General features: G+C 40.4%; 2 protein-coding genes across 6 annotated transcripts in view; both read left to right on the top strand.

Moving 5' to 3' along the window:
- Nucleotides 1–548: 548 nt before the first annotated feature.
- Nucleotides 549–8,351, top strand: dohh (deoxyhypusine hydroxylase/monooxygenase). Of its 5 annotated transcripts, none has more exons than XM_085252449.1 (6): nucleotides 549–655; nucleotides 1,198–1,304; nucleotides 1,836–2,003; nucleotides 4,057–4,133; nucleotides 6,559–6,814; nucleotides 7,070–8,351. In XM_085252449.1, exons 2-6 carry the CDS (start codon nucleotides 1,199–1,201, stop codon nucleotides 7,378–7,380), a joined length of 918 nt encoding a protein of 305 aa, XP_085108575.1. In that variant the 5' UTR covers nucleotides 549–655; nucleotide 1,198; the 3' UTR covers nucleotides 7,381–8,351. The 5 variants fall into 5 exon arrangements, with proteins under 5 accessions (XP_085108575.1, XP_085108576.1, XP_085108574.1 ...); XM_085252450.1 differs by having other exon boundaries at nucleotides 575–655; nucleotides 1,195–1,304; XM_085252448.1 differs by having other exon boundaries at nucleotides 579–686.
- A 966-nt stretch (nucleotides 8,352–9,317) lies between these two features.
- The window catches only part of rsph4a (radial spoke head component 4A), an 8,758-nt gene continuing 5,342 nt past the window's right edge, over nucleotides 9,318–12,733 (top strand). Inside the window, exons 1-2 of the mRNA XM_085251110.1 lie at nucleotides 9,318–9,528; nucleotides 11,448–11,670. Coding sequence (XP_085107236.1) covers nucleotides 9,443–9,528; nucleotides 11,448–11,670 — 309 coding nt within the window. The 5' untranslated portion in view covers nucleotides 9,318–9,442. The remainder of the gene's footprint in view (nucleotides 9,529–11,447; nucleotides 11,671–12,733) is intronic.

Genomic DNA, 12,733 nt, shown 5'->3' with positions numbered 1-12,733 from the left:
TTTAAATCAAGATTGCAGATTGCTAAAATCTGACATATCATAACATTTACAATCAGACCAGATGCGTTTGAGAAAAATTAATTTTGTTCCTTTAGAGATCATAAGTTCTTTTACAAAAAAAAATGAAAACAACAACAACAAAGGCATATTATCAGCAAACTGACTAATTATAAATTTACTCTATTTTATTTAAATTCCTTGACTATCAGGTGAAATTTCCAAGGAAAATAGCCCCCAATAACCCCCTCTAGAACACTGAGGTGAATAAGTACTCGTTTTTACTTGAAGGACATAACCTCACAGTAGTAATAACCGTACAACTGTCTGTAAATTGTGCTACACTTGTATAGCATGAGCTTCTTTTTTTTACTTTATCTGTCCGACTAAAGAAAAAAGTTACACACACAACATTATTAGATTTTTTTTCTATTGCTACCTCCATTCCAAATATTGTAAAGGTGTGTGGTTTATGTTCTTAAATAGCCCTGTTTTTTTGTTTTTGGAGCGACATTTGAGTCTACACTCCATACCAGCTGGTGGCGGCAAAACACAATTTCGTAGTTTTCCAACCACCTGCAAAAATAACAAAAAAGAAGAAGGACACAACCGCTTCCTGCGACTGTCCGTGGATTGTGCTGTGGGGACCGTGACGGAGGTGTGTGAAACGCTGTACATACTGAAGCTTGGTATGTTTAGACAATGGTTACACTGAGCACCGTTGTGTGGTGGAGTTAGTGAATACCGTGTGAGGTAGTTGTGAAAGAGTTCAGCCAATGATAGGCGATGGTTTATTTGTGGAAGCCGGTGTGCTCAGCGCGTGCTCCCGACTCAGGCGCGAGACACCGGAATGTAGTGAAGTGACAGCGGTGTTCACCAGGAAGGAGAGAAGCGTGAAAAAGATCAATAATACATCATATAAAGTACAGAGTTAGCTGCGGGCCGTGGACAGAAACGATATCTAAATACTATATCCTCCGCAGCTGGTTTTAATATTGGCCTGGACTCGAGGTATTTAGTCAAAATCCTCATATGTCTCGGTTATAGTCTATATAACCGTTTTGTTCTCACCTAGCAGTTTTAGATTTTTAGCATAAATAAGATAAATAAGACTTGAATATTAGTAAGACAAAAAAGCTTTCACATTGCTCTAAGTTTACAGGTCCAAGAGTCATAAGTGTGTTGCTCTCTTTCCAGCAGCATGGCTACTGTCGAGAACGTTGCATCAATAGGACAGCATCTGGTGGACCCGAGACAGGACCTGACCAAGCGGTTCAGAGCTTTATTTACCCTGAGGAACCTGGGAGGTAAAACACCAGGACCACAGAGTTTTTTATTTTCAAAAACTGGATAAATGACAAAAGCACTCAGCTAAGTAACAGTACTCAAGATTTGCAGTAGTATTTAGGACTCCAACATTGGTTTGTAGGGGTGGGACTCACCCCACACATTCAGTTTCTTCTTTTTTCTTTTTTTTCAAATGTAGTTGTGGTTGTTTCTGTCCTTTCACTATATTTTAGTAGCCCCTATGTTTTCCAACAAAACTCACATGAAAAAAGTAATCTTTAAATCCCTAAACTTTGCAATAACGTCTTGTTCTCAGACTTGCAGCCTCCAGTCTTTTCCTCGTCGTCTGGTTGGCTCAATCACAGAAAGCAGCACTGTACTGTTTGAAAGACAAGACATTCAGTTTTTTCTTTTTCTCTGAGAGATCTTTTTTTAATGTAAACTGAAATCACAGCACAGCTGTTGCATATTGTTGCAATATATTTGCTGTGACTGAATGCCTGTAGTGATTTTTGGGTGAACTAATTCAGGGTGTCATCTGTGTGTGTCAGGTGCTGAAGCTATAGAATGGATCAGCAAAGCCTTCGCTGATGAATCAGCCCTGCTGAAGCATGAGTTGGCTTACTGCCTGGGACAGATGCAGGACAAACGGGCCATTCCTACTTTGACTGCTGTTCTCAAAGATAAACAGCAGGAGCCAATGGTTAGGCATGAAGCAGGTAAGCATGCTTGATGAGGTTGAGGAGTCTGTGTACTACCAACACAAGTATTTTGACAGAGTATGTTTTATGTAAGCTCTGTGCTCTGCACAGATGGTGCGTGTCCAAGTGTTCATTTGTTGCTGCACTAAGTACAGAAGTTCCCAATTAATCTGCTTTTTGTATTTACAACACACGCGCAATACAGACGCACGTGCACTGTGTAAAATACCTAGAGTAGCAGAAAAGTAGAAAATGAGCTACTCTCTTGTGTCATCAATTTTTTTTCCTAACAGTAATTTAGGTAAGGTGGTATAATTAAACAATTACCGTATTTCCCGGACTACAAAGCGCACCTGAATATTAGCCGCACAAGCTAAAATCAGGGGAAAATCCTGTTTTGTACATACATTAGCCGCACCTGACCAAAAGCCGCAGGTGTTTCAATATTGACTTATCATATGTAAGAGAATATGCACAAAGCGAATTGTCAGGAAAGAGATGGCTGTTTGGAGACACACCCCTTTTATTAATATTTTGAAAATCAAGTTATGGGTACATATTTGCACATGTGCTGTGCTTCATAAATGAGTAACAAATGTAGTACATAACAGTAACCTACAGCACACCAGAAAAATAGATTCAGACTACCTTTTAGGCTCAGGTGCAGTGACACGGCTTTAACAAGAAGAAAAGTCAGTCATTCACCACCATCTTCCTGCGCACTAAAACCACCAAAGTCCTCTTCTCCAGTGTCGGAAACGAACAGGCTCAGGATGGCTTCGTCATCCACTCTCAGCTTCTCTCCTTCGTTGTCACTTTCAAAACCAAAGATAATCCTCATTGTCATTGTCAGTGTCAGAGTCGAACACCCTCTGAAGGGCCGTGGCGGTGTCCTCCTCTCCATCATGCAGCAGTCCAGCCCTTCGAAATCCGTTGGTGATCGTGGATGTTTGCACACTTTTCCACGCTGTCAGATTCCACCGGTGGAGTTGAGCACAACTTGCTTTTCGCAAGTTTATCGCCGCTCGTCATCCACGACTCCCGCTGAACGCGTAGCGCTACTTTGAAGTTTGTTTTTCGCGCTACTTGTACGGCACTATGTTGCCTGGCGGATGGACATGTGACCAACATACCACTCTTGAACCCCGATCCTTCCGCCAGGCAACGTAGTGCCGTACAACAGCGGAACAAACAAAACAAATCGTCTTACGATATCACAAAAATCACGGACAATCTATAGAAAAGCCGCACCTGACTAAAAGCCGCAGGGTTCAAAGCTTGTGCAAAAAGTAGCGGCTTATAGCCCGACAATTACGGTAAATAATATAATTTAGTTGCTCCTTCACAAATCTTATCTTTGCTAAGTACTTTGTGACAAAAAGCAGTATAATCGTATAATCAGCTGCTTGTCAATTGAGTCTGAAGCTTTGCCATTTTGGGCTGGTTACAACGTTGTTGTTTTTTTTGTGCTGCAGCCTTGTGGAGATGGAGTAATGACATGTAGACCAGTTTCATGTACTGCAGGTTCTGGTTTGAGAGATGCAATCCTCTCCCTAGCTTGCTCTGGTCTCTAGAGCACCACAAGGACCATTTATGCAGACAGTGGAGCTGGAATTCCATCCACTGCAGTACACAATCATGGCATCTGAATGATATCAAGGACTGCCAAAACAATAAATACTAAAATGAGTAGCCAAATATACTGCCCCCACATTAAAATGCTTTAGTGGTCTTTGTAAGGAGCACTAGGTGCCTTGCGAAAAGGCCACACTTTGACAGAATTGTCCCTAAAGAAGGTCATGTTGAACTGAAAGAAACTGAGAATGTGCATTTGGCATGAGGGACTGTTAGTGAGCTAATATTTAACCACTCTCTTTCTGCTAAACATAAGTTTGTGTAGAAAAGTATAAGTTTACATACATGTGTATGCAAACTCACAATACTTTCCTGGCGTAAGCATGATGGATGCTTTTCAGAAAATATTTTGAGACTTGCAGGATGCAAAAACAAATGAAAGCTGGAAACAGCGGTGCAGTTTTGAAGTCTGACTGCTATCTCTGTGTACTTGTAGGGGAAGCTCTGGGGGCAATTGGTGATTCTGTGGTTTTGAACCTACTGAAAGAGTACAGTCAGGATCCTGTCATTGAGGTAAGAGCATATCACAAAACTTGCCTGCAACTTTCAACTTGATTTCCATTTTACCTGCTACAGAACAGACCTACAATTTAGGCTTGGACTAATTTAACAGGATATTAATTAATTTTGAAAGTAACTGAAAAACTTGATTGACTGTTGTATTTGAATTGACTGGTTGTTGTCATGCCTTTATTGTCACATCACCTCCTAACGGCCATCTTTCAGGCTGCTCTTGATGTTTCCTGCTGCCTTTTAAAGTTTTTTCCTAAAACCTTTTACTAAGTGTATTAAATCTTTGGTGGTACAGAAACTATGCCCTCTACTTTGACATCTTCAACTCTATAGTGTCACCACTGCATTCCAATCCATCCCTGAAGTGTGGTTTTCCTTGCTAGCCTTTTTAAAATATTATCATTATTATTATTATTATTTATTTTTTTAGCCTGTTTATTAACTGCTTGCTGCTCTGACATTGTCTGCTGGTATACTCAGTGTTACAAGATGATATCCAAGACTCCGTCTTGTAAGTTGGGGATCAGCGCTTGTCTTGTTGGGTACTGCTGCTGCCACTGCCACCTCTATTTCTGCTGCTGTTACTGCTCCTACTGCTGCATCTGATTGATGACATGCTACTGTGCCCCCTAACTGCTCACCATCTGCCACCACCTTGAGCGTCCTTTTAATTCTGGTGCTTGTTGTTGATCGCTCTATGGTCTGACACATGGCGGTGCCCACATGGAGGACATTAAGACCACAAAGTCTCTGCAATAGTTGTCTGTCTTGGCACTAATGACTTAATATATTGTCAGAGAACCTCAAGCAAGGCTTTATACACCTCGTGGGCAGCCACTGGAAAGCAATCTGTCACCTCTGACTTGCTGTCATACCCCCTTTTATTTAGTAATGTAAAGTTCAGCTGTTTAGAGTTCAATGGCACATCTGGTTTAAGAGCTAATGCATTAATAAAGACATTCCCTTTGTGTACTACAACCTGTCATTCCTCAACTGCTTTGAACTTTTTCAAGCGAAATTGCCTTCACCGAAACCACTGGGATTCACACAATCTGTCCACAGGCATTGAACTAACCCTTCACTCTTGTGGTCTTTACAGCATAAATCCTGTTCACTCCCACTCTATTACAGAGACAGCTGTTTTCGTACCATTGCTACTAGGCAACATTTACAACAATACCAGTGTGATACCCATGTCTGTTTACCCATTTTCAAGGTCAACCACCCCCACTTTACCATTTCCTCAGATTGTAAGACACAGATGGGAACAATCCCATCGATCATCTTTGCACATGCAAGCTTACTAAAATTATTGCTCTCTGCTTCAATTATTGCCAGTTTTTCCAGTAGAACTTTATCTAATTAATCATATATACTTAACAATATTGTCACCTGTATCAATCATTTCCTGTATTGGTGAAACTTTCCTTAAAATGTGGGACTGTGGAACTTTGTCCACCCAATACTTAAATTCCCAGAGGTGCTCAAGCCGTGTTGGAGTTATAGCAGTAGTTTACAAGGGTAACTAAAACTGTGTTCCATTTACTCCTGGTTTATTTCACTCCTTCAAATTGCTAACATTCAACATTCAGTGTGAATTTTCTGGTCTACTGGTTTTTACTCTTGGTGTATCTATAAACTCCCTGCAGCTGTCTTATCAATTCAATTCAAAACCCCAGCAATCATATCACCTCCTATGAGAAAGCGCTTTGGCAACAGTGGGAAGGAAAAACTTTCTTGTGGTGGCCGCAGCACAATGTGCCAGGTTTTGGCAACCCCCACTAGGGTTTAAATACCTGGGACTCTCCACCATTTGATTTGGTGAGTTCTAAGTGAGTGGTAACAAAATCTTGCTAATTTTCAGAGGGTATACATACCATGTTACGGTCATAAAAACTGAATGTGAGCAGAGCAGCAGTTTGAAATTGACTGGTTAAAATACAGTCATAATGGTCCTCATATACTCATCATCTCATGTTGTTTCTTTGTTTGTCAGAAACATTAAATATGTAAGTCAGAGGAACTTTAAGAGACGCTAAGCAGAGACAAAGTAAATATGACTTCAACTTTTGGAAGAATTCAAGTCTGATATGTCATTTAGCATGCTTCATACAACTGTGCTTTATTTAGCACAGTCACACACTTGACAGTTAACTCACACCTATGATCTCATAGGCCTGGACTGAACCACTGACTTTCCCAGTATATAATCTCATTTGCCTCAGTATTTCAGTGTTTTAACTTCATAATTGGACATATTTTTATTTATAAACAAATGCCATTTATTATTTTTTGAGGTTTACATTTGGTGATAATTTCAGTTACTCTTGATACTTGAAACCACAACTAAAATTGCAGCTTGCACTCTCAATTATTAACACTCGGTTGATACAGAAAATGACATAAAAGTTGACAATCTATACAGGTTGCAGAGACATGTCAACTGGCTGTTCGACGGCTAGAATGGCTTCAGAGTGGAGGAGAGAAAACGTTGCAGGACGGACACGCAGATAAAAACCCCTACTGCTCTGTAGACCCAGCCCCTCCAGCAGCAAGGAAGAGCGTGCCAGAGCTGCGCTCCGCACTGCTGGATGAAAGCCTGCCACTCTTTGACCGCTACCGTGCCATGTTTGCCCTGCGTAACCTTGGCACTGAGGAGGCTGTGTTGGCACTAGGAGACGGTAAGGTCCAACTTTATGGTAAACAATTATGTGAACATTTATTTCACTCAGCAGTCATCGTTAATCTGATAATACTACATGCAAACTATGGTTCTAGAACACTCAAGGAACTTGAAGATGTCGTTACTGAGCACCTAATAAAATATATGCATATATGAAAGTCAGTAACTGTAAATCCTTGTGAAGTATAAAAATAAGTATGTAGAACTACGCAGATGGAAATTAATATGTGCATCCGATTCTGTTTGCCTCCAGGCCTGCAATGCTCCAGTGCTCTGTTCCGTCATGAGATTGGCTATGTTCTGGGGCAGATGCAGCATCCAGCAGCAGTCCCAGCCCTCCGTGCAGCTTTGGAGCGTTCCAACGAGAACCCCATGGTCCGGCACGAGGCAGCGGAGGCTCTAGGCTCAATTGGCAAAGACGAGTGTCTGGCCGTGCTGCAGCGTTACCGTGAAGACCAAGAGCGTGTTGTCAAGGAGAGCTGTGAGGTTGCACTTGACATGCTGGAGTATGAAAACAGTGGACAGTTCCAGTATGCAGATGGGTTGGTCAGGTTACAGGGTTAATTTTTAATTATTTAGGTCAGTACTGAGGTCACCTTGTGTTTAAAGGTAATTAAACACAATTTGTTGCTAACAGTAATATTTTCTTTACTTCAATATAGCTAAGTTGAAAACCAAATATATTTAAAAAAACAAAGGGTGGAACATGGATAATATAGGGTCATCCACCCTAATAGCCTGTGCCTTTGACCAGCTGCTGCTCTTGCCCCATCATTCAGCTGCTCCTTCAAATCATCCCCAAGTACAAATATGGAGGAGAAGCTGCCCAGCCAACAGCAACATTGGGAGACATGCACAGAAGCAATGGAGTGAGTAAAGAAGGACTGCTATAACAACCAGCCAGCCTCTGTTGTATGGCACCAGAAACAGACTGGTGATCAGGAGATGAATGAGTGTGGATTGTTGGGTCCTAAATTTTAAAGCCAAAGTAATCAACTCTATCCAGCTTGCATATTGAGTTTTTTTTATGTCCAACTAAAAATCAGCCCACTCAAAAAGATCATCTGGAAAAGAGCAGAGTTTGTTTATTGAATGGAGTCATATAAACGATAAAACAGACTGTCACAACCAACAGAACAGCAGGACAACACAAAGCAGTGCAACCCCAGGCTATAGAGCCTTCCACATATTCACGTGCAAAAGACAAAACAACACAGAAGAGAAGGCAAAACAAGAAAATGGGGCAGAAAAGCGTGGCAAAGAGAGAGCGAACCCTCCGGACCCTCTATTTTATTGAGTAAGGACCCTCTGCTCAATCTGAATTCATCCTGCATTGTGCTTCTACAGTTTGATGCAAACTTCTCATTTTAAACTGTCTGCTACAAGCATTCGTGGTGTGACGTAGACCTTGATTTGTCGTGCTTCTCTTGGTACTTTGCTCCTAAATTACCATGGAGCACAGCTTGCAGTTTAAATGTAAATTTTTTTGTTATTTACAGTCAACTGTATAAAATTAAAATGATCTTACATACTAATGTCTCTCCTGAGTTTCACGAAGACCTTCTTCCCTCAAGTCCTACAACTCAAATTCTCATAACTGCTTGTGGTTTTGCACATCAGATAATTAAAGCTTTATTTGTAAGCATCAGTAAGTAAGCAATAAAGTACAGACTTCATGCCAAATAAAGAATCCTTATTATCACGCCTGTCAGCGTAGTCCAGAGTAGGTCTATTAAGACATGGATGAGTGAGTTTGGTGTATAAGAACTTCACCTGCACAGAGTCCCTATTTCAACCCAATCGAACATCCCTGGGATGAATAAGAGCAGAGACTGCAAGGCAGGCATTTCTCACAAAGCCCTTTGGTGCTGCAGGTGAACACTATCCAGGTACAAAAGGACAAATGTGAGTTGTTGGCAACTTGTACCACTGTTGCTGAATTTTGGAAAGTGATTTATGTCTAGGTGTAGATTTGTGTTGATGTTTAATTAATGGAAATTCCCTGCATCCTTAAAACTACAGAATCCAATTTGTCCAAATTGTCGAGATTTAAAGTGGATTATATAGACTAGGTGTATTAGAATAGACCATATACTTGCAGTAAAACAGCCATTTAGGCTTTAAAAAATAAAAATACAACTCAAAATATTTTATACATAAAATGGATAATATAATGTATCTATAAAATGTTTATATAATGTTTTATATTCAGTCGGGCACATTTGTTTTTGATTGTTAGTTAAATATTTTAAAATGTACGTATTGATCTTTCAGTGGTTTTTAAAAAAATTCTTTTTAATAATTCTTATTAATTAAACAATAATAACAAGAAGTATGATGTCTTGTATTCATTATGACGGTATAGTTTTAATTTTCCAAACACATCCTGGTATCGGATAGCAAAGGCAAGCAGTGGTGTCGCACATCACTAACCGCCAGAGTGCATCCGCGAGCCTAGCAACCAGAGCCCTCTGTTAGCGAGCGCCACCGTTACAGTAACTATAGCAACCCTTGGAGTCTGTATACGGCGGTACATTGAGAAAGCGGTAAGACGAAATTTTGGAAGTCTTTTCCACGCTTGTATAAACCGTTACTCTGTCCATACCTCAGACGTAGTTGACGAACGATGGACGGAAAAGAGGAGAGAGTGCAGTCAGCTGCCGCGTTCAAGTCTTATATGTTGAAAAACAGCACAAAGAGCAACCTGAACCTGTAAGTTACCTTTTTATAGTACTAGTTAGTATCTGATGCTCTCATGACCTACTTGTCTGTTTGTTAATTTATTTCAATCATGTAAACAATGTGCACAAGTTCATTTAGAAAAGAAAAAAAAGCTATACAAAATAAAGCCAATACATTTCAACATTGCTTCACCGGTTCTGATTCAGTTACATATCGAAAGCAGTGGGAAGAAGTGCACACTTATTTAATCCCACCCATTCGCAATACGTTATCGGTCAATATTTAATCAGCTTCCTTGCTGATGTAATCTAAGTTATAATAATGAACACATTTATAATATAATATGATATTTACACCAAATCGTATCATTATGTTTTGTGATTCCATAGCTTTGCCTCCACACTACAAGACCAGTACCTCCATTTTTGAAAAGTTAGCTGTACAATGCAATAAGCATGAATAAACTTTCCTAAACAGAGACATTCACTGAATTTCAACATTCTCCCTTTCTTTATAACTCCTTTGCTTAATTCGATGTTATTTGATCTGTGATCCAAATGTAACTATTAACATATATGCAAAAATGTTTGAAACATGTTAAAGCTGTATTGGCACCAGGGCATTATCGGGCTATGGATAAGATTTTGTAATGATATCCATAGCTGTATAACCCCTAGATCTAGTTCATTCTGATTTCACTGAGTTTCGTTTCCTTCCGTGTCCTGTTTGACTTGGTCTCTGTGGATCCTCCCCAGCAATCCCCTATGTGTAGCATGTTATGTCTGGTTGCGAATGTCAAGTTTTTGTCTCTGTCTTGTCTCCATGTCTCTCTCCCTCTTTCCCTGTCATTCTCTCTCTTGCTCTCTCTGTCTTCACTTTCTTTGTGTTTGTCTTCCTAGTCTTGTCTCTGTGTCGCCTCCCTGCTTTCCCTTTATTTAGTCAGTCTTGTCTCTGTTTGTTTCCCTTGTCTTCCTGTGTCTGGCCTCTGTCTGTTTGCAGTTTTATTTTGATAGTCTCTAGTGTTATGTGTATCATGTTCAGTGTCGCTTTCCTTGTCTCTACAGCAAAGAACATTACTAATAAATACTGGTTATAAAGAACCTTAAGCACATTTTTATCATTTGATTTGTAATGCCATTATACAATAACGTTCTGCATTCTTCAGTTTCTCCTCCCCTTTCATAAAGGATGGTCCAGTATGCTATGCAGAGGATGCAAGCATTAAAGCACTGAAGCTTAGTATTTGAAGAATACTATTATGTCCTCCATGCAGATACTTCCATATCACGTCTGTTAGTTAGGAACCTTCCTAAGCAAAATTGGCTATTTGAACGCATATTGGGTTTCTGTATGTGTGTGTGTTAGTTCATGTATTATTTCTTTATTTCCTGTCTCGTTAATTCCGAGTTGTTTGCAGCTATCTTTCCTGATGTTTACCACCTCCATAATTACTTACTGTGTGTATATATTGTCTCAGTTTTCCGTCATCTGATGATCTCTGATGATCCCTCGGGATAAAACCCCCATAGATGGTGGTCTGATTAGTAGATGTACGCTCACGGCATCCTGAGCCACAACCACTGGAACTGGTGTCTGTGACTTATTTAGTGACACAAGAGCTTCTTTTTCACTCTAATTAAATTCTGGCTAAATTTTTGCATGTTAACTAGTATTGTGCTGCCCATGTGAGTTGCCAGGGGAAATGCACCTTTAGAGGTGAGAACTTCAAAACTGTTGCAAGACCAAATTTTGCAGCATTTAAAGATGCAGTAAAAAGAAAAGGCAGTTTAGATGAAATAATACAGCAATACAACAGAATAGTCTCATGAAAAACCTTTGACAAAATGTCTTGTGGAACCATATGGTATCTGTGTATTAATATGTGTGCTAATATGTACAACTAAGATTTATAGGTTGATATGTACCAAACTGTGTAACTGATGTTCTAGTTATGACCACCTCACTCGCTTGCTGACGAAGTTGATGGATGAGCAGCCACAAAATCCAGTGGATGTGATAGAGGATATAAGCAGTGATGTAAAACGGGGTTTGTTAGAAGAGATGCAGAGCACTCTGCAAGATCTTCCAGAGACTACAGCTGATGTGGAGCTGGCTAAGCAACAGCGCCTGCTCTTTACTCGGCCAAAAGATGTGGATCACGAGGAGGAACTGGTATTGACCACACACACCTACACTGTTTGTTCTACAACTTTTATATACAGCAATCTGTCCCTTTGTTAAATGCTAAGGTGATGGATATGAGGTTAGGTTGTGGATCCGTTCAATTCAGTTTTATTTATATAGTGTCAAATCACAACAACAGTTGCCTCAAGGCATTTTATATTGTAAGGTAGATCCTACACCAATTCAGAGAAAAAAGAGAAAACCCCAACAATCATATGACCTCCTATGAGTAAGTGCCTTGGCGACAGTGAGAAGAAAAATCTCAGTTTTAACAGGAAGAAACCTTGAGCAGAAACAGGCTCAGGAAGGGATGGCCATCTGTCATGACTGGTTTTGGATGAGGTGAGGAAGACGGAATCAAAGACATGCGGTGGAACAGAGCCAGAGATTATTAATAACTAATAATTCACTGCGATTGAACTTCACCAGGGAAGTGTGTTTGCCTTGCTCCGTTTCAGGTTTTTTCCTCACCATCAGAAGTTCTTGGTACAGGTTGGACTGTAGAAAACATGAATAACTGTCACTTTTCATCAGCTTTAAGATGTGGTGCTATCCTATGCTTCTTCATAGCTGTGATGTCCAGGGTCATTCAGGTTTTGACTGGTGCATTTGTAGCTGTGGGAGTCCAGGTTGATAGAGCTGGGCACTCCATCTGCCCAGATGTCCTGCGGCCTCTGTGCAACTTCCTGTTGAGGCCTCTTCTTTAACCCCTGTACAACCAGCCAGCGCCTGAGCTTTTCTGGGCTAAACTCAGATTCTAGAAACTTGTCCTGCTGGATCTTTTAAGGCCTCCTCTAGGGAGAAGCCCCACTTCACCCTTTCTTACTGAGCTCCTTACTAGCCTCCAAATCCCAGAAAGTAGAGTCATCACTGGTCTAGGGGTTGGATGGTTCTGGTGATGTCAAATGGGTGATACGCCAAGTACTAGTCAGTGTATGACAGAAGACAGAGGAAAGAAGAGAACGAGGCATTAGTTTGTCATATTTTTAGAGACAACAGTGACATGCTGACCATTAGAGATTGTTAATGAAAATATTAATATTGAGCTACA

The sequence above is a fragment of the Mchenga conophoros genome, linkage group LG17 (genome assembly GCF_057382185.1).
Source record: "Mchenga conophoros isolate Kocher_MC1m ecotype Shallow Benthic linkage group LG17, M_conophoros_male_GT1.1, whole genome shotgun sequence".
Lineage (NCBI taxonomy): Eukaryota > Metazoa > Chordata > Actinopteri > Cichliformes > Cichlidae > Mchenga > Mchenga conophoros.
Note: the sequence above shows the minus strand (reverse complement) of the source record. Positions and strands in the feature narration are given on the sequence as shown.